We start from the raw sequence: 23,621 nt of genomic DNA on the forward strand, positions 1-23,621 counted from the left end.
TTCTTAACTGCACCACGTCCTGAGGAATTTTCACTAACACAAAATAGGTAAGTGTTATACAATTTACAAGTTAGAGATTTGCAAACCTTGGTTATCTTCGCTTGAGTGTGGAGAAGGCTAGTGACACACGGCGATGCTCGCGGGTAGCCATGCTTTGGCATTAATGAAGGCCTGGGATGCCCGCGATACCAGCAAAAAGGCATGAGATGCCCGCGATACAGAATGACCTATTTTGTTGAAAAGAAATTGAGATGCACAAGTGGAGCCCGAGATCCGCTTCATTGTTGGTGCTTCACGCCATGCGATTCATTTCCAGTGAAGTATGTTCCCACGACATGTAGCAGCCAAGTTTCTCGTGGAACCTTGAAGAGTTTCGTGGGAAAAGTCTTTCAAAAAATCAACTTCGTTAGTAAAAATAAAATAACAATTTTGAAGGAGCTAAACTAGAGTAATTTGTTCTGATTGAGATCATTCACTACCGAATGATTTTTGCATGAGGAAATTGTTCATCCTTGAGCGTTTTTGTAGCAATGAAAATTTTTTGTCTTTAGCGAGTTCATTAGCTCCTTTTTGTTTTTTGCTCGGACTATCGCTAAGTAAAATTCATGCGAATGGCATGAAAAATAATGTGTATCACGAGGGGCCCTCTGCGTGGTGTGTAACTGGCGAGGAATACCTCATGTGGTGGGCAATTGGCAAGCAGAACTTTGTGGGCAAGTAATTGGCGAGTATCACCATGTGGGAGAGCAACTGGCGAGGAACACTCTGTGTGTTGCATAACTGGCGAGGAGTATCTCGTGGTAAAGCAATTGGCGAGCTGCACCTCTCGGCGAGCAATCCATGCACAGACAATTGAAGTTCATGTGGCGAAAAAACCCATTATGGCAAGGAAACACGTAAGTGGCCGCAACTCGTAGTGGCAAGGACCGTTGGCGAAGAGCTTCGATGGCGAGTTAGATGGCGATTGGACCTTCGCGGCAAGCTACGGTCTAGCAAGCTACCTCATATGGTGAGCAATTAGCAAGTAGAACTTTGTGGGTGAGCAATTGGCAAGCAACACCGTGTGAGAGAGCAACTAGCGAGGAACACTTTGTGCATTGAACAATTGGCGAGCAACACTTCATGTGGTCAGCAATTGGCGATTGGCGAGCGGTACTTCGTGGGGCAGCAACTGGCAACTAGCGAGCAGCACCCTTGTGGCGAGGAAACAAGTAACGAGTAGCAACTCGTAGTGGCAAGAATAGCTGGCAAGAGCTAGAGTGAAATTATGGTGACAAGTACTATTCGGAAGGAAACTCACTGTGGCGAGGGAACATATGACTGGCAGCAACTTCATGGCGAGCAAACGTTCATAGCGATAGAAGACCACGGCGAGTTAAATGACAACTCACGTTGACCTCTTATGCTTGATTTTTCTTTTTCTTTTTTTTTTTTTGGATAGGATCTCACGAACTAAGGAATCTGAACTTTTGCAGATGATCCCGTGAGTCGGAGAATATCCTTCTCCCAATTATGGTATAGAGAAAAATTCGATCCCACAGACGGCGCTAACTGCTAATGCCAAAAATTGCACAACAAACAGGAAAAGAATAAAGAGTCATCCCTGACCCACGTTGGTGATTTGGATTTCGATACGGTACTCTTCACATTCATCCATGAGATAAATAATAAATAAGCAAATAAAAGTAAATAAATGGAGACACATGAATTTACGTGGTTCGGCATAAAAGCCTACATCCACGAGTTGTTGGGGGCAAAATCCACTATATCAAGTGATATTTTACAATGTCTCGTAGCCTCAAATATCGCTAAATAAAATGAGAGAATTTAGTCTCAGGTGAGTCCCTCTAGAGAATTGGTGGAGAGTGCATGGAGTAAGCTTGTCAGATTTTGTGGGGGAGCTGCTCCTTATATAAAAGTTATTTTCTTAGAGTGATAGAATCCAACTTAACTTGTGATACATTTTTCCTTTTAGGAGTCTGAGCCAACTTCTTTGCATTATCTCTTTCTTGCCTTATCTCTTGACTTAGTAATAGATATCAGAGGGTTTGACTCAGTCAATTTAGTCCCTAACAAATGCCATGGCTTCTCTCCCATCAATACATTTAGCTTGTTTGGATACTTCAAATATTTCAGCATATCTATAATTAATAATGATTAAGTGAAAAAGTTAAAGATTTAAAATTAAAAAATATTTTATGTTTGATTAATATTTAGGAAGGAAATATATGAGAATACCTTGTTAAAGAAAGAAATCTTCTTGATTGATATTACACACACAGTAAGGTCCTGTTTGGATTTAGAAAGTGTTTAATCTTATCTTATCTCATTATTACAATTTTCTCAAATTTTTACACAAAATATAATAAACAATTCAAGTTTTTCAAATTTTAAAATAATAATAATATTAAAAAATATATTCTAACAATATTTTTTTTAACTTTCATCTAAAATCATCTCATCTCTGAATCCAAAACAACCAGTTATTTCTTGTTCAATAGTATAGAGCGTTTTGCTAATTATCTTCTCGAGCAACTATCATTTTAGATCAACATCGTAATGTAAGCTGTTTATTCGAGATATAACAAAGATATAACATCGTAATGTAAGCAATTAAAAAAAAAAAGATATAACAAGTACTTTATGTCCAAGTTGCGTGCGACATATGATATAATATTGAAGGACGATGCTAACAAGAAATGTTGCAAAGAAGGAAGATCAAGACAAAATATTGCTTTATAAAATTAGCGCTCATTGAGGCGCCATCAAACTCAAAATAATCACAAGAATACGCGCGCGCATATATATATATATATATATATATATATATATATATATATATAATATATAAAGATGATATGTAGAGTCACTTTTACATACTTCTTGCACATTCTGGTGATGTGATTGACTATTATTTTTAAAAAAATTGAAAAAGTGTTTTAAAAAATAAAATAAAATAAAAATAAACGTGGTGTGTGAGAATTGATGAATAGCAAAAGTCATTTTCAAATGGCACTCGAACTATCAATTTCTTTTTTGGTCCAAATTGCACCCCTTGTCGATCATGAACTTAAATTTATAGCCTAACTAATTGTCTAAAAATACTATAATTAACTAAATATCCTTGTTTTAGAATAAAATAAAATAAAAAAGTCACTATTCAAGGGTGGCCGCAACCAGTCACCCCGAGGTGGCTTATATTACCCAATTGTCGAGGTTCAAATCAGCCAGATGTTCCTGCCTCTCAGAAATTTTAGCATCTCTTCAAGGTTCTCGACAATGAAGATAACAAATTTTAGCATCTCTTTAGGCCCAAGCTGCCCCCAGACCACAACATACGATTTTTTGTGCTTTCCTCCCCTCGGGCATTTAAAGAGCTTGGGCAGTACACCTGATCTTGCCAAGCCGAAACCCAACAAGATATCATGCTCTGGTCATAAAATGGCTATGGGACTTGGAAAAGAGTAGAGTTTTCCCCATCTTTTTCTTCTAGCTTTACTGCTAGTTCAAGAACTCTGCCAAAACATGGTTGAACTACAAATGAACTCCACCAAGTGGAATCCAACCAGAAGTTTGGGGCTAGCATTATTAAGCAAAATGTAAATAGAAATTCATTATCATCTACCATAAGGTAACAGAGATGAAGGAAGCAGTAACTCGTGTAATTCATACAAAACAGATAAAATTACGAAATGACTAGTACTTAAAAAAATTGCATTTTTAATTGCAAAATGACAAGTGAGACATTAGTTATATGAACATCATTTAGGAATGGATTTGAATCACGTAGGCTTCTCATAGGAATTCTGATCCCTAAAATCTGCCATGGCGCTTCGTATCATTTCAGCCACATGGGTTTGCACAAAAAGATGAGTGTTATCCAAGACATATATAATGAACTTCTGTGATGCAGGCAACGAGGCATTCAAATTGATAATGAATTGTGCCATAGGAATGTCACTGCAAGAGAGAAACTCGATGAGTCTTTCAGCAACAATGAAACTTTGCACGAGGGAAGAACAACATGAAGCAAAACACTTGAAGGGCTTGAAAACTCTGTCCTCTCTGGTCACCAATTAGATTAATGGATTAAGAAGAAAAGGATCTCTTCAGACGATCACCAAAATGATGATCAGAACCCAATGCATAGATTAACAGAGATGATTGGATAGCTTAACAGTGATAAAATAAAAATACATTGCACAAAACTCAAAATTGAAAACATGTTTTGAGCAACATGACCAGTCACACACCTGATGTTTTACATTTCGGTCAAGGGTTTTTATGCCTACCTAACTTCCCAACAAAAGAAGACTTGATATTTAAAAAAAGGACACACAGACAAGTGCACACGCCCTCCACATAATTGGAAAGCTTCAGGCCAAAGAAAAGTATCTCACCAGGAAATGAACAGTCCTTTAGTTGCATTAACCATTATGTATCAGCACCCTTGGGCCTTTTAACTGCTACAGAACAAATACCAAGAAATGAGAGCAGCAAAATCATGATTGCAACAGCATAATATTCAAAAGAAAATCTTGAAGCAATGAAAAAGGTTCCATTGAACGCCCAGGAGCAGTCTACTTAGAATGAAATGAATTATAAACAAAGCATTGCTAGCTTTCAAAAGGATTTCAAGCATATGGAGCCTCATCATATAAGTAAAATTTTCCAAGATAGTATTTCTAAGTGGATAAATATACGATATGTAATTACATGCATATATGTATGGATATAACATGCACGCACATATATACAGGTCCAAGGTAGAACCAGTCTAATTATAACAAAAATTTCACCACTTATAACAAAAGAATTTCTCAACCATCACATCCTCCAAGTCAAGACGCAAGTAGGCAATGTGGGTTACTAGTTAGCACAACTAGGAAAATCGAAAGCAAAATGAGCTTGATAAAAGCTTGAGTTTCAAATATAGGGTTTCTGGAGAGTTTCGGAATCCAGAGATTGAGAAGACACTCTAGTCCCAAAAAAATAAAAGAACAAGCAGCAGAAGAACTTTTGGGGATTTGAAATCAAATCACTGGGCGATGGAAATGAATCAAATTTTCACTGATAAAAAAGAAAAAAATGAACCAAGGGTTGTCAGGAGGATTCAAAAGAACTTGATCCAAAAACACGTACAGAAAGAGAGGAAGTGGGAAACACATAGGAAATAGGGTTTAAGGGGTCACCAAAGAGAACGAAATCTTCCTCAGTGTGCGAGAGACAGATATTAGGCGATTCGCACGAGGGGACTGGTTTCTGCTTGTGTTTTCTTACTTCCAAGTAACCCAGTGGTTGAATAGGTCATGAAAACCACATACGCAAAAACAGCAAAGCAGCCCATGACGAGAGTGGATGGAAGATAAAGTCATGGCGTCATAAAAATCAACATGATATTCTCCCAGTTCGTAGAATTTAATCTGGAACAACTAGTATAAAAATCAACTCTCATACTCTAACTGCAACAATTACTACACGCATACAATCGAGAAAGAGAAGGCGATGGTGATGATAAAATGAAATCGAAAGGAATAAGCATGTTACTTACCTACTTATAAAAAAAAATAAGCATATTACTTACCTGAGGAGAGGTGTTTCGAATGGGTAAAGAATGGAGAGATGAGTTTGCTTCTGGAATTCAAAACAGGGGATGATGCGAGTTCTGCGAATCTGATCAGTAATATATTACCCAAATCAAATTAAGACCTTCGTCGTCCTCCCCTCCCCCTCCCCCTTGTGCTGGCTTTAGAGCATTGGCAATGTCCAAATTTTGACTAGAATTTCAAGTTTTGACTATAGCCAAGACCTTTGGATGGGACTAGCCATCTTAAAATCAAAATAATAATATAATATTATATGTTTTAATAATATTTTATAATTTTTTTTTTAATATTTTGCAAATACACTTCATATATTAATTAATAATATCAATTTTTTTTCAGTTTTATTCTATAGGAAACATTGAAGTTCATGGATAAATAATTTAAGAATATACGATAGCAAATCTGAGACAAGCCTAATGTCGAAACCTAAACCCTCAATTTATCGAAATCCCACACTCCAAATAAACAGCCAGAATTTTCCCAACCACCGATTACAACAGCCCACACAAATCAACAATTTCAACCCAAAGTTCATATATTCCCAAAATCAAGACAAACATAACTATCTAGAACACGTGAGTTTGTTTTCTAAAAAAAAACACATGAATTTGTAGAAAACCAAGTGCCAGTTATACCTTTGTGGTGGTTTTGACTAACGAGAGCAACCGCCAGTTGCGATGGGAAGCGGCTGAGTTGCGATGAGACAGGGGATGTTGTAATGTGACAGTGGCCAGCAGCGGGCTGGGTCGTCTGTGAGTGGTGGTGTACTGGCGCTTGGGAGCCAAAGGCGACGAGTTGGGCTATGGCAAATAACGCAGGAGAGAGAGGGAGAGAGAGAGAGAGAGAGAGAGAGGGAAACGGAAGGAATCGCGAAACGGAAGGAAGAGGAAAGAGAAATGCGAGGGAAAGAGAGAGCGGCGGTTGCACGGAAACAATAAAATAAACATTTGGTCCTTCTACAGTACCTCTCCAAACATCGCTAGGACCCTAAATCACTGTAATGGGGCTTCGGGGATGCAGAGTTTACCTTCCGTCGGCTTTGAAGACGAGTGCAGGTAGGGCTTCGGTCAGCGTCGCGTCGAGTGGGCTTCCGTCGGGGAGAGGAAGGGAGAGGGAGAGAACGGAAGCGAGAGAGGTAGAGAAAGGAAATAGTCTAATAGATGAGAGGGGGATCGGGTGTTGCCGGATCAAGTTTTTTTTGCGTACGTGTCGCGCTTTTATTGGTTAGTACGAAAATGGGTTTTACAATAATTCTAGATACAACCGGATAGAGCACCCGCTGTGGAACCGACTGCCACGTCATTGTGTAATATTAATAATAAAAAATAAAATAAAAACGCAAAAGAAAGGAGAGAAGACCAAAAAGCAGAAAGCATAGAGAGAGATCAACGAAAAACGAAAGCTGCTGTTAGTTGGAAACCAGAGAGGGAGAAACTGAAAGAGGTTCTGCCGTGCTTTGGGTCATTGTGCGTTGGAGGGAAATCGAATCCAAAAAGCTGCTTTGGGTTGGATGCTGTAGATCGAAGCCAGAGAGAGAAACCAAAGAGCGAAACCAGAGAGGTCGCCGTCGTGCGTTGGATCCATCTTCGTCATTGGGGAAACTACTGATGTGGTATTATGCACGTCAGCCGATATATTATTGATTAAAAAAACCGATGAAAAATAAGAAACGAAGAAAGGAGAAAAAGTGTCTGAGAGAGAAAATGCAGTCGCGCGTTGTGGGTAGGAGAACCAGATCTGTCGTCGTCGTCGTCATTGTCTAGTAGGACCGAATCTGTCGTGGTTGTCGTCATGGGTAGCCGAGTCTGCATCTATCTTCATCGTCGTTGGTAGTACCGAATCTGCATCTTTGTTTGTCGTCGTGGGTTGAAGCCAAGTTCACCTGAGATTTTCTGCTCTTACGGGTTAGTAGCTTTTTTCCCAGATAGAAGCATTGATTCTAAAACCAAATAAGAGCTTGAGGAAAAACAAAAACAGAGTTGTAGAATATATAACAGAGCTCGAGTTTTTTTTTTTTGGTATTTGGAAGATTAATTGGTTGGATCTATTGTTTATAATCTCTTTTGAGATTCTTATGCATCTTTGCATCAATGTTAGGTGAGTCCAGTGCCTCTTTCTATCGTATTTTGCAGTTCTAGTTTATATATATATATATATATATATATATATATATATATATATATATATATATATATATATATATAATGGGGTTTCTTCATTTCTTGGTTCTTAATCTTGATCCAAGGTCATTGGTGTTTTTTTCTGGTGAACTCGTAAATATTTATTTGGATCTGACCTGGAATAATTTATTTCCCGAGCATCAAATATAGTTTATTTTTTATCTTGCTCTGTGTTTCGGTGCTTCTAGTTTTCAGTTTGAGTTATATTTGCTGTTTTTTTCAAAGGCAAGTTTCTGTTCAAAGTTCCCATTTTTGGCTTAGATCCATATGTGTTTTTTTAAGTTTTCAGTTGCGTTCTTGCACATGATTATGGTTGTACATCTCTCATTTCCTATCTAATTCAAAGCATTCTCAATTTGGCTCTATATTTATGTGACTTTACACGTGACAGGTCTACTTTATCCATAACACCTCACAAAGCATCACCAGCAACTCCAAGAGTTAGTAGACCAAGCATGGGAGTAGCTATATCAGAATTTGGTTCAGCCTCTCTCCTTTGCAGAATCATGCCCCTAAACTCCTTACTAATGGTAATTATTTCTTGTGATTACTAACTGTTTCTTGGTACAAAAGAATGAATGTTTAGATCACTGTGTTGAACATCATTTTAGAAGAATTCTTTGTCCCCATATGTTCAGCTAAATTTAGCTACAGATGTATCAAAGAAACTGGTTCCCTAGTTGTATTGGTTATTGGAGTCCTTTACATATATACATACACACAAAAATTTTGTTCTTTCAATTATCAGTGGTGGGATTGACACATCCTTGATTGTCACCAACAAGTTTTGCTGAATTCGTATATACCTGGGTGGGGTGGGGTTTGTGTAGGTTTAGGTTTTATAAGTCTTCTTGATGAGATTAGTATTTTCTATCCTCGTATTATATCAAAAAGTGAAGGGAAATTTTCTTATCAAATTAAAGTTTCTTTGTGACATCTCTGCTGCTATACTTCATTTAAGCAAACTGAATAGCAGTGACATAATGGTGTTTCAATGATTAATCTCTATTATTTTCTTTTTATGCCATTTTTAGTAGGGTCACAACAACAGCACTGAACCAATACCAAACAAACAACTCAGTAGCAGCCGCTCCCTCCAAGCCAATCGAAAGCAAGTCATGTGGAAATTTTGATGATGAATTATAGTTGTAATTATATTTTGATGTGAGCACCTTTGTAACTGATAAATTTTGAATGAGTGAAGCTTTACATTTTAACTGAGTTATTGGATATCCATGTTTGATGCATAGGGAAATTTTTGTTGCGACATATTGTTGTGTATGAAGCATGGGGTCTTTTTGGTTTTCAGAACTATCTCACATAGAAAATTGTACTCTCTCAAAAGTTTGAATCCACTAAATGGAAAAGATATACCGAATCAACGTCCAGGAGATGAAGAATATGCAATCAAAATGACCATCTCATTCCAGGTTCATATCATTCCAAACCGACATCTACTAACTCGATAATAGTTCACGATTAAAAGCTGTCAAATACAAAAGCACATCCACATCTGTCAACCTAATACTAATATAAAATCAAACCCATATCTATTAAAATAAACCCATAAATATTTTTTACAGCCCGTGAAGGATTTTTATAAAAACTAATAGTTCTATATCCCTGAATGCTTTGCTCGGCTCTTGGTTGTCGTACTTGTAATTTCACCAACGCTTGTACCTTAATCTGCAGGGTTAAGATATTGTAATTAGCAAAAATGGATGACTAAATAAATCAACTTCTAACTTAAATGAACATATACATTTTAAGTACATTTTTAAGGATACATATCAACGATAACAAAAATCAACATCTCATCTAATCATTACAATTTTTTTAAATTTTCACATAAAATATAATAAATAATTCAACTTTTTCAGCATTGATACAAAAGTATTACTTCTTTCGAATATTGAGTTTTAAAAAAAGAAAATGAAACAAAGCCATTCAGCATCGATTGAGATCCTTTGTATTACAAGGATAATGAACTCTCTGAAATCATTTTACAAGGATATGAACTTTCAAGCAGTTGATGGTTCATAGAATTCTTAGGCTGCATTTGGATATTAAACTGAGTTGAGTTGAAATGATAAAATATTGTTAAAATATTATTTTTTAATTTTATTATTATTTTGAGATTTGAAAAAGTTGAATTGTTTATTATATTTTGTGTTGGAATTTGAAAAAATTATAATGATGAGTTGAGATGGATTGATGATCCAAACGTTAATAATCTCAAGAGCAATACTACATACTATACTTTTATCACACTACATAAATGTGACACTTTTCTCACCCTCAGATCCTCCATCTCATCATGGCTAAATGAAAGTCGAATGAAAATATGAGATGTAATACTTTCGTTCTATTATAAGATATCATGTCATTAAAAGATATTATTTAGAGTTGTGTTACACCCACTGAGGGTGTAACACAAGAATGGCTCTTGACAAGACCAATTAGTCTTTTTTATTTATTTTTTATTTTTTTATTCATTTTTTTCATATCTTTAAACATTTTTGTAAAAAAATACATCATCATTAAAAAATATTTTTTTAATCACTATACAAAAAAAATTATCAGATCCATCCTCAGTATGATCCTCAATAGGAGTAGCTTTTCTCTATTATTTATACAAATTTTCATAACACAAAATTCTATAATAAAATAAGAATACTATTTTATCCGTTCTGTAAGAGTACCTAGGCCATAGGCCTATAGGAATGAATGCCAAAGAGATATTAAACTCGGGCCACCACGTCTTCCTTTGCACCTTGAACCAAGTTTATGGAAAAGCCTCCAAGATGAATATATTTTACGAATTTACGAAGTAATGCTATACAAAGTAATACCCCCGCCCCGTTGCCTTGCCCCCCGTCCTCCCCACCCCTGTGTGGCAGAGCGGATCCTCCCGTCTGCAAGATGCAAGGGGTGGTGACCCCGCCCGCATCTAGCACCCACAACGGGGGCGGGATGGAGTTCACCCCCGCCTCGCCTTGCCCTTTGTAATATATATAAATATATATATGTATTATATATATATATAAAAACAAAAAAACCCCTCAAGCATGAAACGATGTCGACGGATGGAGATTCACCCCCGCACCCCCTACAACGGACGGGATACCCGCCCCCGCATGGACAGGGGCAGAGTGCGGAGAAAAAATCCTCACCCTCGCACATGCTAGGGCGGGGGTAGATAATACCCCTAATACACCACACTTCCATCTCAATTTTATCTTATTATATAAGATGTGATACATCACTATTAGATAATAAAGAATCATCTAATAAAAATATCCAATAATAATAAATGTGTCACATCTTATATAATAAAATAGTAGCATGGTGTATAAAATTTTTCTATTTTACAAACCCCCATACCAAACAAAATGGACAAGGCTAGAAGAATTCACATAATCAAAATGGAGAGTTCAGTTGCTTCTAGCTCTCTAGAGTCCAAGTAATGCTAGCAGTTACGAATTGTGCAAATGTAGCGCACTTTTTTGAAAAAGAATGAATTTCATTACTAAAAATTAATTTTTTTATATATATCTCATATTTATCTATATTTTTTCAAAAAAAGTCGGCGACGCTTGGGCATTCTATGACCCGAAACATCATTTCTTAATGGCTTGAAGTGATCATTGCCAATATCCCGATGGCACCACCTTTTAGCAGATTGGCAGAAGTACGTGGAAAGAGAGAGATGCGTGAACCTGTTTTCCATGACAAGTAACAACAAAGAATGCCTGAAAACTGAGCCTGAAGAGATTAACTTATATTTCAAATAAATACAAACCCTGAAATTAATACAGTTACAACATGTTTGAAATTAATCGCCCATCCAGCAGATACTTCCACAAAATAGGTTGCGGCATTGAATACCTCCAGCAGATGCTCCCTGAAATAAGCAATTAGTCACCAACTATTCGTGCTCATCCAAAGCAGTTAGAATCATCCTGCAACACAAATAGAAAGAGTCAAACAATCTCTTCAGGGAGTATCAAAATTAAAACAACTCATTTTCCGAGAAAAAGTGAGCACATTCTCTAATGAAAGTACCAGAATATGGAGAGAAAGAGTAGAAATATGAGATAGAAGAGTTTGAAAAGCCGCAGCTTCTTTTCCCAATGGAGCAAGTTAAATATCTCGGTGACATCTACCAGGTGCTGCCTTCGCAAGTACCTAATCACATGCAGGAAAGATATTTAGCAGGATCACGGGACTTGGCACATTCTAGCATCTCAGGACACCAAGAAATGACCCCCACAATAAACCAGCAACTAGGGCACGCATCATGGCAGTAGTATACATGCTATGCACGTCGTTCATACAAATATTATTGGAATATAACCAGCAACATCCTTTCATCCCATGGTATTCCAACAAACAATTGTACTGGTCAATTACACTGTCAGAAATCTAAAAGGCTTTGAAGCTGTCATCTAAAAAGTGCTACACGGATCACTAGTACTAGGAACAAACTACAGATTACACGTATTCAGTCACAGAAAAATGTCATTTTTGGTGAACGGGAGAGCAAAACAAAGAACACTTACAGTCTCACATTGTAGTATAGGTATGGGACACAAAACAGTGACATAAACCAATGCCCTGTTGCAAGATAGAACAAGCATAACACTCCTTGGGCAATGAATTCAGGCAAAATAACTCGGTTGATTCGTGATGAAGAGTCATAGGGGTTGATATAATCAAACTCAAGATCAGCCAGGCACATAAGCTGCAAGAAATGTTTGACCGTTAAGCAATGTATTTCATTTACCTTAAGTAACAATAGAGAAACAGTGAAAGAATTGCAATCCAGTGCGTATATGTCATACACAAACAACTCTTCTACGTAATTCCAACCAAGAGAGCTTCTCAAACTATATAAAGTCAATGTGATTGAAACAAGCTCAAATCCAGCTAATTGTAGCACTTCTTTCAGTGTTTTTAAAAAGCAATTGAAGAACCAAACTCTTGATATAGATGAGCATCATAATCATTCAAGAATTATGGTCTCTTGATGCTTACCAATATAACAGGCAAAGAGGCCTACAACTGTTTAGTATTTTGAAACTTGAAGAGACCTCTATTACCACTATCAGTACTATCATTACCCCCACGCTAAAATGTGGACTTCAGGATCTAAACGTATTGACAAGTTACAATAGTTTTTAACATAATGGCTCATGGAGGTCAGGGTCACCAAACAGGCCAACGAATTCTGTCCAACATAAAAAATAAAACTGATGCATATTGTGGTTTTATATGGATGCTAAAAGAGGTACAAGTTTAAAACTTTAAAACTTTCATTTCAGTTTAAGGTTGAGGTAGACTTATGAAACTAACCAATAGACTACACATCTTTTTTTTTTTATCGGTAACCAATAGACTACACAAATCACGGTGAGTTCTAAAATCATTGTTAAACCTATGAGCCATATTTCACATACCGACACTAACTAATCATAAATAAATGAAAAAAGACAGATGAATATAAAACGGAACAAGTTAAATTAAAATAAGAAATTCAACTGGCTATCAAAATTATGAGAACACCCACAAACATGGATGTTTGGCTGAGGAAAAAAAAATTCACAGAGACTGAATTCATAGCAAATGCAACATACCAGATACTTTCTGCCAAGAAGCCTTTTGGCCCCTTTAATTTGACAAAACAAGCCCCAGTTACAAACATTTAGAACTAGACCAGCTGACATTCGCAAGAGCATAATTTTAACCACTATTTCAAGCCAAATTTGAGATAAAAAATCGAAACTTCTAATATGCACTCTCAAATAAAGCATATCGAAGGGGGATGGAGAGATCGTACGATAGAAATTTAGGGTTTTGTGATTCACCTGGTAAACGACGACGACGAGTAGGGCTATGAGGAAGAAGAAGGAGATGAGCCACGAATACAGATCACCCATGCTCCTCCACCTTCACCTCTATCTATCTCTGTCCTATCCGATTTCTCTTCGAGCTCAATGCGTCAATAGCAATCCGAGAAGGTAGTGTGCAGACGATAACAGGGAGTTCCAATAGATGCGCCAGGCGCGGAGGGAGGCTAAAGGAAGAAGATCGAAGGAGGAGAGGTTGGATGGACAAGACTCAAGATTGTGGAGTCGGGGATGCTGAATAACGCGGAGCGCCGAGGGGTCCGAGTGAGAAGTGAGGACTGTGATGTGATTTTAAAATTTACGTTTTTTTTCCCTTCTTCATTTTGGTGTCATTAGACGTTAGTCAATCAGTACTCTTTACTCAGTGCAAAAGATAGATGAGTGATAGATGAGATATATATCATCCCAACTGGGATGATGGTAAGATAATTTAGAATGCTGTTAAACGTAATGATGAAAGATTATTTATTTTTAATGATATAATTGGGATGATACATCATGATAGTATTAATACTTTGATCTATACTATTTTAAAATTTTATTGAAACATCATCTAATATAACTAATTGCATTAGCGATCAGCTGAATAATCTATGATGTCATTAAATGTCAGATTATAAATTATACCAAGATGTTTTTATTTCGCGGGTAATGCTTAGGGAAGATAGCCAGGGCCTTACTGAAAATTTATTGATAATCTACCTTGTTTGTTTGCCTACAAAGTGAAAGAAGAACTTACTGATATCTCAAAATTTCTTAATTACGAAAATTACACCTATGGTGATAATTTCAGTATAATCAAGAAACTTTGTATTAGTATGTGTAATGATCAAAGAATACTTCGTAAACAGATGAGAAATAGTAAGAAAGCCAAATATGAAATGAGAACTTTTTGTGAATAATTTGACATTCCTTCTATTGCTCCATCTAAAAGAAAGCATAAGTTTTCAAAACCTCATAGTAATATAAGGAGTAAACCTTGTGATGAATTTTATAAGAAAACTTATAAAAACATTTCTCTAAACCATTTTCTAAGAAAAAGAATTACAAAGATTTTTCGCAAGGAAAATGTTTTCATTGTGGTAAACTTGGGCATTTTGCTGATAAATGTCTCAAAAAATTAAAAAAGAAGCTTAATCAGTTGAATATTGATAACAATGATAAAAAAGAATTATTTCAACTCCTAGAAATAGCATCGTCTTCATCATCTGATATCCTTGAGTTCAGCTCTAGTGATTTAGAATATCACTCAAAAACTGAATCTCCTGATTCTACTGGTGCAAAGCTTGGTTGCAACTGCAATAGTACTTGTTGACAATATATATATATATTGTATATTTTACTGATTTGATTGGTCAAGACAGATATTTTATACAAGATTATATGTGAATACAACTTTTGCTTATTATTTACGTATTCTATTAATATGATTGACTGCGTCATTTAATATAAAATAATTATTTTGACTAATCACATTAGTGAAATGCTCAATGAATATATAAAAATAATTGTATATAGTAGAACTTTATTTTATATTAAAAAAAGTGATACAATAATTATATTAATAGAATACGCAAAAAGTACATAAAAGAATTTTTATAAATAAAAACACTTCCATCTTCTAAAAGGAAAAAAAGAAAAAAAAAATTGACTTAATTTTAGGTCTTTCGACGCGTTTCAAAATTTATAAATTATAATGTTGAATATGTCAAAACATGCTTTTCTAGAGATGTCAAAGTTTGTAAATTAATAATTCACGTTTCTCGATTTATTGGAAGAGTTATACTACTCAACTGCCACTGTTCATGCAACCTCCGCACTCCATCCGACGTGGCCTTTTTTTTTTTTAACAAAACCCACGTTTTGTTTTCAATTCCCCCCCCCCTCTCAACCCCCCACCCCCCGCGCGCGCGCGCGCGTACTGCTTCACTCCTTCCCCCGCATTCTCTCATCCCCTCCACTCCCCCAGCCAGCTCGTGTCGTTTCGCCCCTCAACCTCTCCCAATCCCGTGTGGCTACATCACTCCGGAAGTTTGTGGCTCCATTACTCCGGCACCGTGTAAAAAATAGTCTCCTCACTGTTCACGCAACCTCCGTACGGCTTCACCACTTCCGCACGGCTTCAGTCCTCCGTTGGTATTGTAATATAGCTGCCGAGAGCCACCATACGTCTTACAAGGGTAAGAAATTAAATTAAAGGGTTTTTATTTTTCTCTTTTCGTTTCATCTCCTATTTCTAGCATTACTCATTTTGTCTGTTTATGCGTTTATGGATCTGTGATTTGATGTTTGTTTGATCTGTGTTTTGTGGAGGTTTTTTGGTTGTTGATGTTGTACGTATGCCACTGATTTTTTGGTTGTTGATAACATCTTAAATGAGCGAGATTTTTTGGTTGTTGATGTTCTTGCTTTTAAGGTTTGTTCCAATTTTGGAAGTGGGTGAAAATGAATGCTTGGAAGCCCAAATGGGAAGCTACTTAACAATATAAGCCATCAAATAGAGGCTTAAAATGTATTCTTGAAATATTTTTTTTCAAGGTTTTCACTAACAGTTGCTTTTATCTGGGTGTCATTGTTAAACTATGGGTCTACTACCAAATAGTTTAGAGAGTTCAGTTGATAATAACGTTATAAAAGCATTTGCAGATTTTTTGGAATGCAAGTCAGACTTTGCACCTTGTGGATGTTCAATGTGATGTTTACTTAAGTAGGGTTCAATCCTCAACTAACGTGATATTTGCCCTGACTGCATATTATAGCTCATATGCATTACCTTACTGACTTTTCCCCTATCATGACTCTTAGAAAATGTGGATAGTTGACTGAATTTAGAATATTGGACTAGAGATTTTTTTTAACTGATTAAAAAAATTTCGTTTGTCAACTTGTATTACGGTGACACTTTGGTTTGATGATACGAACCTGATAGGTATTTAATTGTATTTAGGCTACTTGTGCAGATTGTTCTCATTTGAAAAAGCATGTTATCTTATGTCATACATTTCAACCTGTAATTTTAAAGAGTGATTAGGCAAATTCCTATTAGCTAACACCTTCAAAGGCCCAGGAAAAAAGGTCCAGAAAGAAAAGATGAAGAATTGCCTAAAAGGGTGACTTTTAATACTCCATGTGGTTGTATGGTTTACAATTAGTTCAATATGTTTATCTTTATGCAGTGAAATAGCATGGACCCCCTACATGGAAAACAGTTTCTAATACATTTGAGTGGGGTGAAGGATGGCTTCCCATGTTTTTCTAGCATGATGGACAGCTTGCATATCGGGAGTGAGCTTTTGCATTGCCATTATCTAGACTATATACAACTTGGTTTCTTATTTAATAAAAAAGTGTATGGGAGTTTCTCAGTCGATGTAGTTTTGCCTTAAGTTTCTAGGTTCTCTATTCAAATATGCATCGATAAGTAGTTGCTCGTGTAACTCCTTATCTTCCGTTGCTAAAAATAACTATCATTTTTAGGACGGACTTTTTAACTTTTCCATTCATAACTATCAATATTGGTAGGATGTTTGGGTTGAAACACTGTCCTTCTAGATCAGGTGGTCATGTAGGCTATTTTACTTGAAATCTGAATGTTTTACTTGAAATCTGAATGTAGGTTGAGGGATTTGTCCATGGCTATAGCCATTGGCCTGGTTGGATTTCTATGCACTTGATATGTCCGACTACCTCTTCATTTCATTTGGCTGTGAAATTTTCTATACACTGGTGGATTTCTTGATGCTGTTACTTTTTTTGTTAAATTGCTGCTGTTGTTAAATTGCTACTGCTAAATTGCTGCTGTTACCATAGGCTGTTAAATTGCTGTTGTTATACATTGTTAAATTGCTGCTGTTACCTCTTCATTTCATTTGGCCGTTAAATTGTGACATTTTATTCGATTTTCTTTCTTTCTCAGTTGAAGAGGTACTACATGTGTTGTTTGATCATAATGACCTTTTTCATGTGTGAGTTGGGGAGTTCAAGTAATTTATGTATTTTGTTTTTGTGCTTTTTTTTATTTAATTTTGTGAAAAACCTTTTATGGCAAGTAAAATTCGGCTGAAAATATTTTTTGTTCAATAAACTTATTTGTGGCAATCACATATTGCCGCAAATCTCTATTCCGGCAAAAATTACCCTGTTGGGAATACATTATGGCAACAATAAATAATTATTGCTGGAAAAAAAACTAGTCCAATGCGGCGATTTCAAGTGACTAGCTAGCTACCAAATAATACTAGAAAATATCGTGTTGATTATAGGATTCTGATCTGATCACTTGAAATGCTTTTGTAATTCTTATATGAAATTGATCTTTAATTGAGTTGTAAAAGTTTAGATTAGATTTTTTGGGGCTAGCTAGAAAGAGTTCTTTGTATATGTTACTTAAAAAAATGAAAATAATACCGAACTTATATTTTGTTTTTGAATGTGATCACACCCGTTAAATATTCGAATGAAATGAAAATAAGATAATTTGATAGTCATAATGAGAAATTTAAGAAAAAAAAAAACCCAACTTAGATTGTTCGTTGACCCCTTTTCTCTCTTTCCATATATTTGAGAAGAGTAACAATAGTAAAAACAAGCTTCATTTAAAATTTTAAAATAAATTTTTAAAATTTTTAAAAAATAGTTGTCTTAGATCACTTTTCATCTGAATGAAAAAAATAATAACAGGCTTGCTGCTCGCATTTACAAGTGGCCTCTTTTATCTTGAATGGGACTACTTTTAGTGACTTTTTATGCAGGTTTTTTCCAACTCTTAGCTTCTAATTATATGTCTCCCTAATTAATTATGAGGATTAATTATGAGCTTGTATGATCAATGCATAGTTGTTAGATATATGGGATATTTCCTTCTTCTTTTTAGTATATAAACTATACTTTGTGAATGTAGTTTATGGGATTTCTTATGCTAATATGATATTGTAACACTCAATAGTTATTGAATATCCCATGTGATGGGCGAAGAGGAAGATGGAAGGCCACCCAGGCCTTCTACATCGATTTCACTCACCCAGGTATGATACACTTTGGTTATTTGAAAATATCGCAGCTTCAGATATTGTAGGAGAATAGTTAATCCATGATTTATTTGTATATTATAGGGATATTATGGAACTGTAAATCCATATAATCTGCCATATATGATGCCTTCAAATACATATCCACATCCATATCCATATGCTTGGGGTAGCCAGGTAAAGTTATTTTAGTATTTTTTTTTTTTTTTTTTGCGTGTTGGTTTGAGTCATTCTAACAAAGTGGATTTTTTGCAGCAACTGCCACGGCCACCCTTTGGACCAAACATGCCATCCCCTTTGTCGACTAATCCGGATGAGTTGAGACGAGGTGAAAATACAATTCAGGTAGTTCATTTGAGTCTCTTTTTATGATTTTTTTCTTCTACCTCCATATTTTCCTTACTGAATAACATGCATTTCGAAAAAATGCAGCATTTGGCGATGCCACCATGTGTGCCAAATATGCCCTACCCACATTGCGCAAGTGAGTCATCAACTATGCCATCCAATGTTGTAGGTGAAAAGAATTTAGGAGGTACACTTTTAACCATATGAGTTAACATCCACAGTATATATAATCATAGGATAATGTTCCTAACCATGCAATCTTCCTTGTCAGAAACTTCATCTGACATAAATATAGAGCTAGATCCAGAGGGGATGAATGAAGTATTAGATGATGATAATAGAGTCGAGCCTCCAAAATTTGGTATGCAATTTTCTACTGATAAAGAGGTTTTAGACTATTACAAACGATACGTCAAACAAGAGGGTTTTGGTGTTATCATAAAAAGGACGAAGAGAGATCTGGATGGGGATGCAAAGTATGTGACCATTGGTTGTGCACGTGGCGGCAGGTACTATCCTAGCCACAGTAATTTATCAAAGCCATGACCAACGACAAAAACTGATTGTAAGGCAAAGATAAATGCTCGCTTTGTGAATGGGGTATGGGTGTTGACCAGTGTTGATCTTGTTCATAATCACAGTACAGTTAGCCCACAAAAATCTAGATTTTTTAGATCTCACAAATGTTTGGATGAATATAGTCAGAGAATGCTCGATTTGAATGATAGAGCGGGTATTCGGATGAATAAAAATTTTCAAGCACTTGTGACTGATGCAGGGGGATTTGAGAATTTAGCTTTCTAAGAAAAAGATTGTAGAAATTTTATTGACAAAGCTAGATATTTAAGAATGGGTAAAGGAGGTGGTGAAGCACTAAACGACTACTTTAAGAGAATGAGGAAAACGAATGATGCCTTTGTTTCCGTCATGGATGTGGATGATGAATCTAGAGTTAGGAATGTGTTTTGGGCTGACGCACGAAGTCGGGGCGGCATATGAGTACTTTGGAGACGTTATCATGTTCGATACAACGTACCTAACAAATAGGTACGGGATGCCGTTTGCTCCTTTTGTTGGAGTAAACCATCATGGACAGTCCAAACTCTTAGGGGCAGGCTTGATTTCAAGCGAGGACACAAGCACCTTCGTGTGGTTGTTTGAAGCATGGTTAGAATGCATGAATGGACGAGCACCCGCAGCCATCATAACAGACCAAGACAGGGCAATGAAGAATGCGATTCAAATTGTATTCCCGAATGCAAGACATAGATATTGTCTCTGGCATATAATGCGGAAACTGCTTGAGAAATTGGGATCCCACTCGGTATATAACGCAGGGTTGAAGACTGCAATTCAGAGTGCAGTCTATGATACACAAAATTGTGAACAATTTGAGGAGAAGTGGGGGCAGTTAATTCATAAGTATGACCTTATTGATAATGCATGGTTGCAGGGGTTGTACACCGAGAGGTCATTTTGGGTACCAATTTACTTGAAAGGTGTATTCTGGGCTGGTATGAGCACTACCCAACGATCTGAAAGCATGAACGCCTTCTTCGACGGATATGTGCATTCCGGTACGACATTGAAAGAATTTGTCGATCAATTTGACAATGCTTTGAAGAAGAAGGTGGAGGGGGAGACAACAGCTGATTTCCAGTCATGTAACCAAACAATCCCATGTGTATCCCTATTCAAAATTGAGAGCCAGTTTCAATCATTGTACACAAATGCAAAATTTAAAGAAGTCCAAGCAGAGGTATGGGGGATGCTTTTATGTAACCCTTCACTTGTGGGCACTGAAGGGTGCATTTCCACCTTCGATATTTTTGAAGAAATCTCTACACCTGATGGACAGTCCAAAATTGTGAAGTACATAGTTTACTTTAATGAAGACGAATGTGAAATTAAATGCACGTGTGCCTTGTTTGAGATGAGGGGGATTCTCTGTACGTATGCATTGAAAGTCTGTCAAATGAAGTACATTCATGTGCTGCCAGATAAATATGTGTTGGATAGATGGAGGAAAGACTTAAAGAGAAGATACACACTTGTTAAGAGTAGCTATGATGATTTACGGGTCAATGCGGATGCACGACGATATGAGCTTGTCGTTAAAAGATGTCTAAGATTTGCGACGCGTGTATCTCGAAATGATGAGCATGTGAATGCATTCTTTCATATGTTGGATGAGTTTGAGCATAAGTATATAGGATTAGAGCCTGAGTCCGGTTCAACAAAGTTAAAAGAGAATGTGGTCGCCAATAAGGATAAGAAAATATTAAGCCCGAACGTTGTTCGGAGGAAAGGGAGACCGCCAACGAGAAGAAAGGTCCCGATGGTCGAGAAGGCTACAAGGAAGAGAAAGAAGACACAGGTATTACATTTTGCATCATCAGTTGTGTAGATATTGGACTGTATACATATATTGTTCCTAATAGATGTAAATTTTTATTTTCCAATTTAGACTTACAGGAATCTATTTGACGACGATTCATATAATGTTGGCCTTCCGGTGTCAGAAGTTGGTGCTACTGTTGATGAGGTTGTTATCCAAACCTAGTGTAGTACTCTAACACAAGTAAGGCCTCTGGCCAATGATGAGGTGTGAGGTTATTCCAACCTTTTGGCATATATATTTTTCTGTTTTTAATGTAATCTCAGAAAGAATTTTGGAGATCTCAGTCTTTTGGGAACTATGGTGGAAGATAGAGTTTGGGCATTTTGTCTGAAAGCAAATATGGTGGAAGCATTCTGATACGTTTTGTTTACTATTTCCTGAGCTTGAGTTGAGCATTGGCCTGCTAATTGTGTATATGTATTTTGGAGATCTCAGTCTTTTGGGAACTATGGTAGAAGATAGAGTTTGGGCATTTTGTCTGAAAGCGAATATGGTGGAAGCACTCTGATACGTTTTGTTTACTATTTCCTGAGTTTGAGTTGAACATTGGCCTGCTAATTGTGTATATGTATTTTGGAGATCTCAGTCTTTTGGGAACTATGGTGGAAGATAAAGTTTGGGTATTTTGTCTGAAAGCGAATATGGTGGAAGCACTCTGATACGTTTTTGTTTACTATTTCTAGCTACATTGCAGGGTACCGGTTTACAAAAGTTAAGTATTACTGAGTTTTAACTAATTCATACACTAACATTACTGTTTTTTTAAATGATTTTGTACATTCCTGATTGATTGCCTTTGTCTTCAGAGATTTTTGAATGGGAGATATCTTATGTAGTCATAGCCGAGGTATGCCCTAAACTGATCTTATGTAGACATGCATTTGAAGTTTTGACAAATTATGTCTATTGAAATGGCTAAAGCTTGATTATGTAATAGGATAGGTATATAATCATGCTAAACATACCGAACTTATATGTTATGTGTAGGACAAATGTTGAACTTTTAAGCATCAACTTCAACATTTCTTATGTTATGTTCTGTTATGGAAGGTGGGGTTATGGTACGTCTTAGGTTAAAATATTTTTTTTATAGGTTTCAGATATTATCATACAAAAGGAGTTGGTTTAGTAACATCATTTTACTTTCATCTGCAAAAGAATATTTGGTTGGGTGATCTCAATTACCGTACAAACTTGCCTTATGAGAAAACACAAGAACTAATTTCCAAAAAGGTGCATCTCCTATATTGGTTGAAAAGGGCCAGGTATGTAATCAATTTATTGTGATACTCTATCTAAGTTGGGGATTAATGTTATTGTAGCGCTGTTAACAGCCTTGTCCATCATACCTTAATGTGAATGGGGTTCACATGACAGTTTGAACAAATACTGAGCCAAGAATGTGTTGTAGACATCCAATTTTGAATTCACTTATATTTATCAAACAATTCAAAAACTCTGATCCATTAAAGAAGGCATATCCCAAGTACACATGATGTAGACTTACTTCCTATAAGTAACAATTAATCAGTTTGGTTGATCATAGGAAAAGTTGAATAATTTTTTTTAAAATATATTTTTGTATTGGGATTTGTGAAAGTGGTAGAGCTGATAATTTGTTTGGATATAATTTTTTTAAGTGTATATTTTGTTTTGGTTTTTGCTCAGTTTTTTTTTTTTTTTTTGTCATTCTACTGAAATCTAGGCAACTACTTGGATGAAAACTTAAAATAGTATTTTTTTTGTTTTTGAGATTGAAAGGTTTTTGGTTTGAAGTTGAAAAACAGTTTCAAAAAGTTTTGGAAAAATGTGTTATCGAAACATGGCCATGGCCTTGCGTATTGCAGAAATTCAGACACATAATGAGGGAACTGCAAGGGGCAATAATCGTTGGATCAATATTTCAGAGCATTTTGGGATACAGTGGCTTGATGTCCCTTTTTTTAAGGTAAAACAATGGGCTAATTGTAATATCTTGCTTCTAGTTGTCCCAATCTTCAATGCTTTTTTAAAAAGAAGTTTAAAAAAATTTATACTACAAAATTAATCTACTTTCTCAGCTGAATTAGTTCTACCACTCCCGAGTTCTGTAGGTTCTAGCATGTTTAGCTTTCTTTTCACAGGGACATCCTACAAAGTTGAATAGCAGT

At 36.1% G+C, this 23,621-nt stretch overlaps 3 protein-coding genes and 1 long non-coding RNA gene across 7 annotated transcripts; 2 read left to right on the forward strand and 2 right to left on the reverse strand.

Moving 5' to 3' along the window:
• Positions 1-3,555: 3,555 nt before the first annotated feature.
• On the reverse strand, positions 3,556-6,798 carry LOC121235955 (general transcription and DNA repair factor IIH subunit TFB5). 4 transcript variants are annotated; one of them, XM_041132413.1, is made up of 4 exons: positions 6,634-6,796; positions 5,585-5,673; positions 4,401-4,463; positions 3,556-3,960 (listed from the first exon to the last, which is right to left on the reverse strand). In XM_041132413.1, exons 3-4 carry the CDS (start codon positions 4,433-4,435, stop codon positions 3,783-3,785), a joined length of 213 nt encoding a protein of 70 aa, XP_040988347.1. In that variant the 5' UTR covers positions 4,436-4,463; positions 5,585-5,673; positions 6,634-6,796; the 3' UTR covers positions 3,556-3,782. The 4 variants fall into 4 exon arrangements, with proteins under 4 accessions (XP_040988347.1, XP_040988346.1, XP_040988345.1 ...); XM_041132412.1 differs by having other exon boundaries at positions 4,401-4,466; XM_041132411.1 differs by lacking the exon at positions 5,585-5,673 and having other exon boundaries at positions 4,401-4,466; positions 6,634-6,798.
• A 569-nt stretch (positions 6,799-7,367) lies between these two features.
• On the forward strand, positions 7,368-8,948 carry LOC121234034. Its single transcript, XR_005934281.1, has 3 exons — positions 7,368-7,510; positions 8,178-8,316; positions 8,824-8,948. It is a non-coding gene; the product is annotated as an uncharacterized LOC121234034 (long non-coding RNA).
• Positions 8,949-11,537: 2,589 nt separating this feature from the next.
• LOC121236085 (protein cornichon homolog 4-like) lies at positions 11,538-13,989 on the reverse strand. Its single transcript, XM_041132578.1, has 4 exons — positions 13,654-13,989; positions 12,349-12,530; positions 11,852-11,974; positions 11,538-11,748 (listed from the first exon to the last, which is right to left on the reverse strand). Exons 1-4 carry the CDS (start codon positions 13,723-13,725, stop codon positions 11,715-11,717), a joined length of 411 nt encoding a protein of 136 aa, XP_040988512.1. The 5' UTR covers positions 13,726-13,989; the 3' UTR covers positions 11,538-11,714.
• Positions 13,990-19,980: 5,991 nt separating this feature from the next.
• LOC121235549 (protein FAR1-RELATED SEQUENCE 5-like) lies at positions 19,981-21,633 on the forward strand. Its single transcript, XM_041131894.1, has 2 exons — positions 19,981-21,447; positions 21,538-21,633. The coding sequence occupies exons 1-2, from the start codon at positions 19,981-19,983 to the stop codon at positions 21,631-21,633; spliced, it is 1,563 nt and encodes a 520-aa protein (XP_040987828.1).
• Positions 21,634-23,621: the final 1,988 nt, after the last annotated feature.

This window comes from Juglans microcarpa x Juglans regia, chromosome 6D, assembly GCF_004785595.1.
Source record: "Juglans microcarpa x Juglans regia isolate MS1-56 chromosome 6D, Jm3101_v1.0, whole genome shotgun sequence".
Taxonomy (NCBI): Eukaryota; Viridiplantae; Streptophyta; class Magnoliopsida; order Fagales; family Juglandaceae; genus Juglans; species Juglans microcarpa x Juglans regia.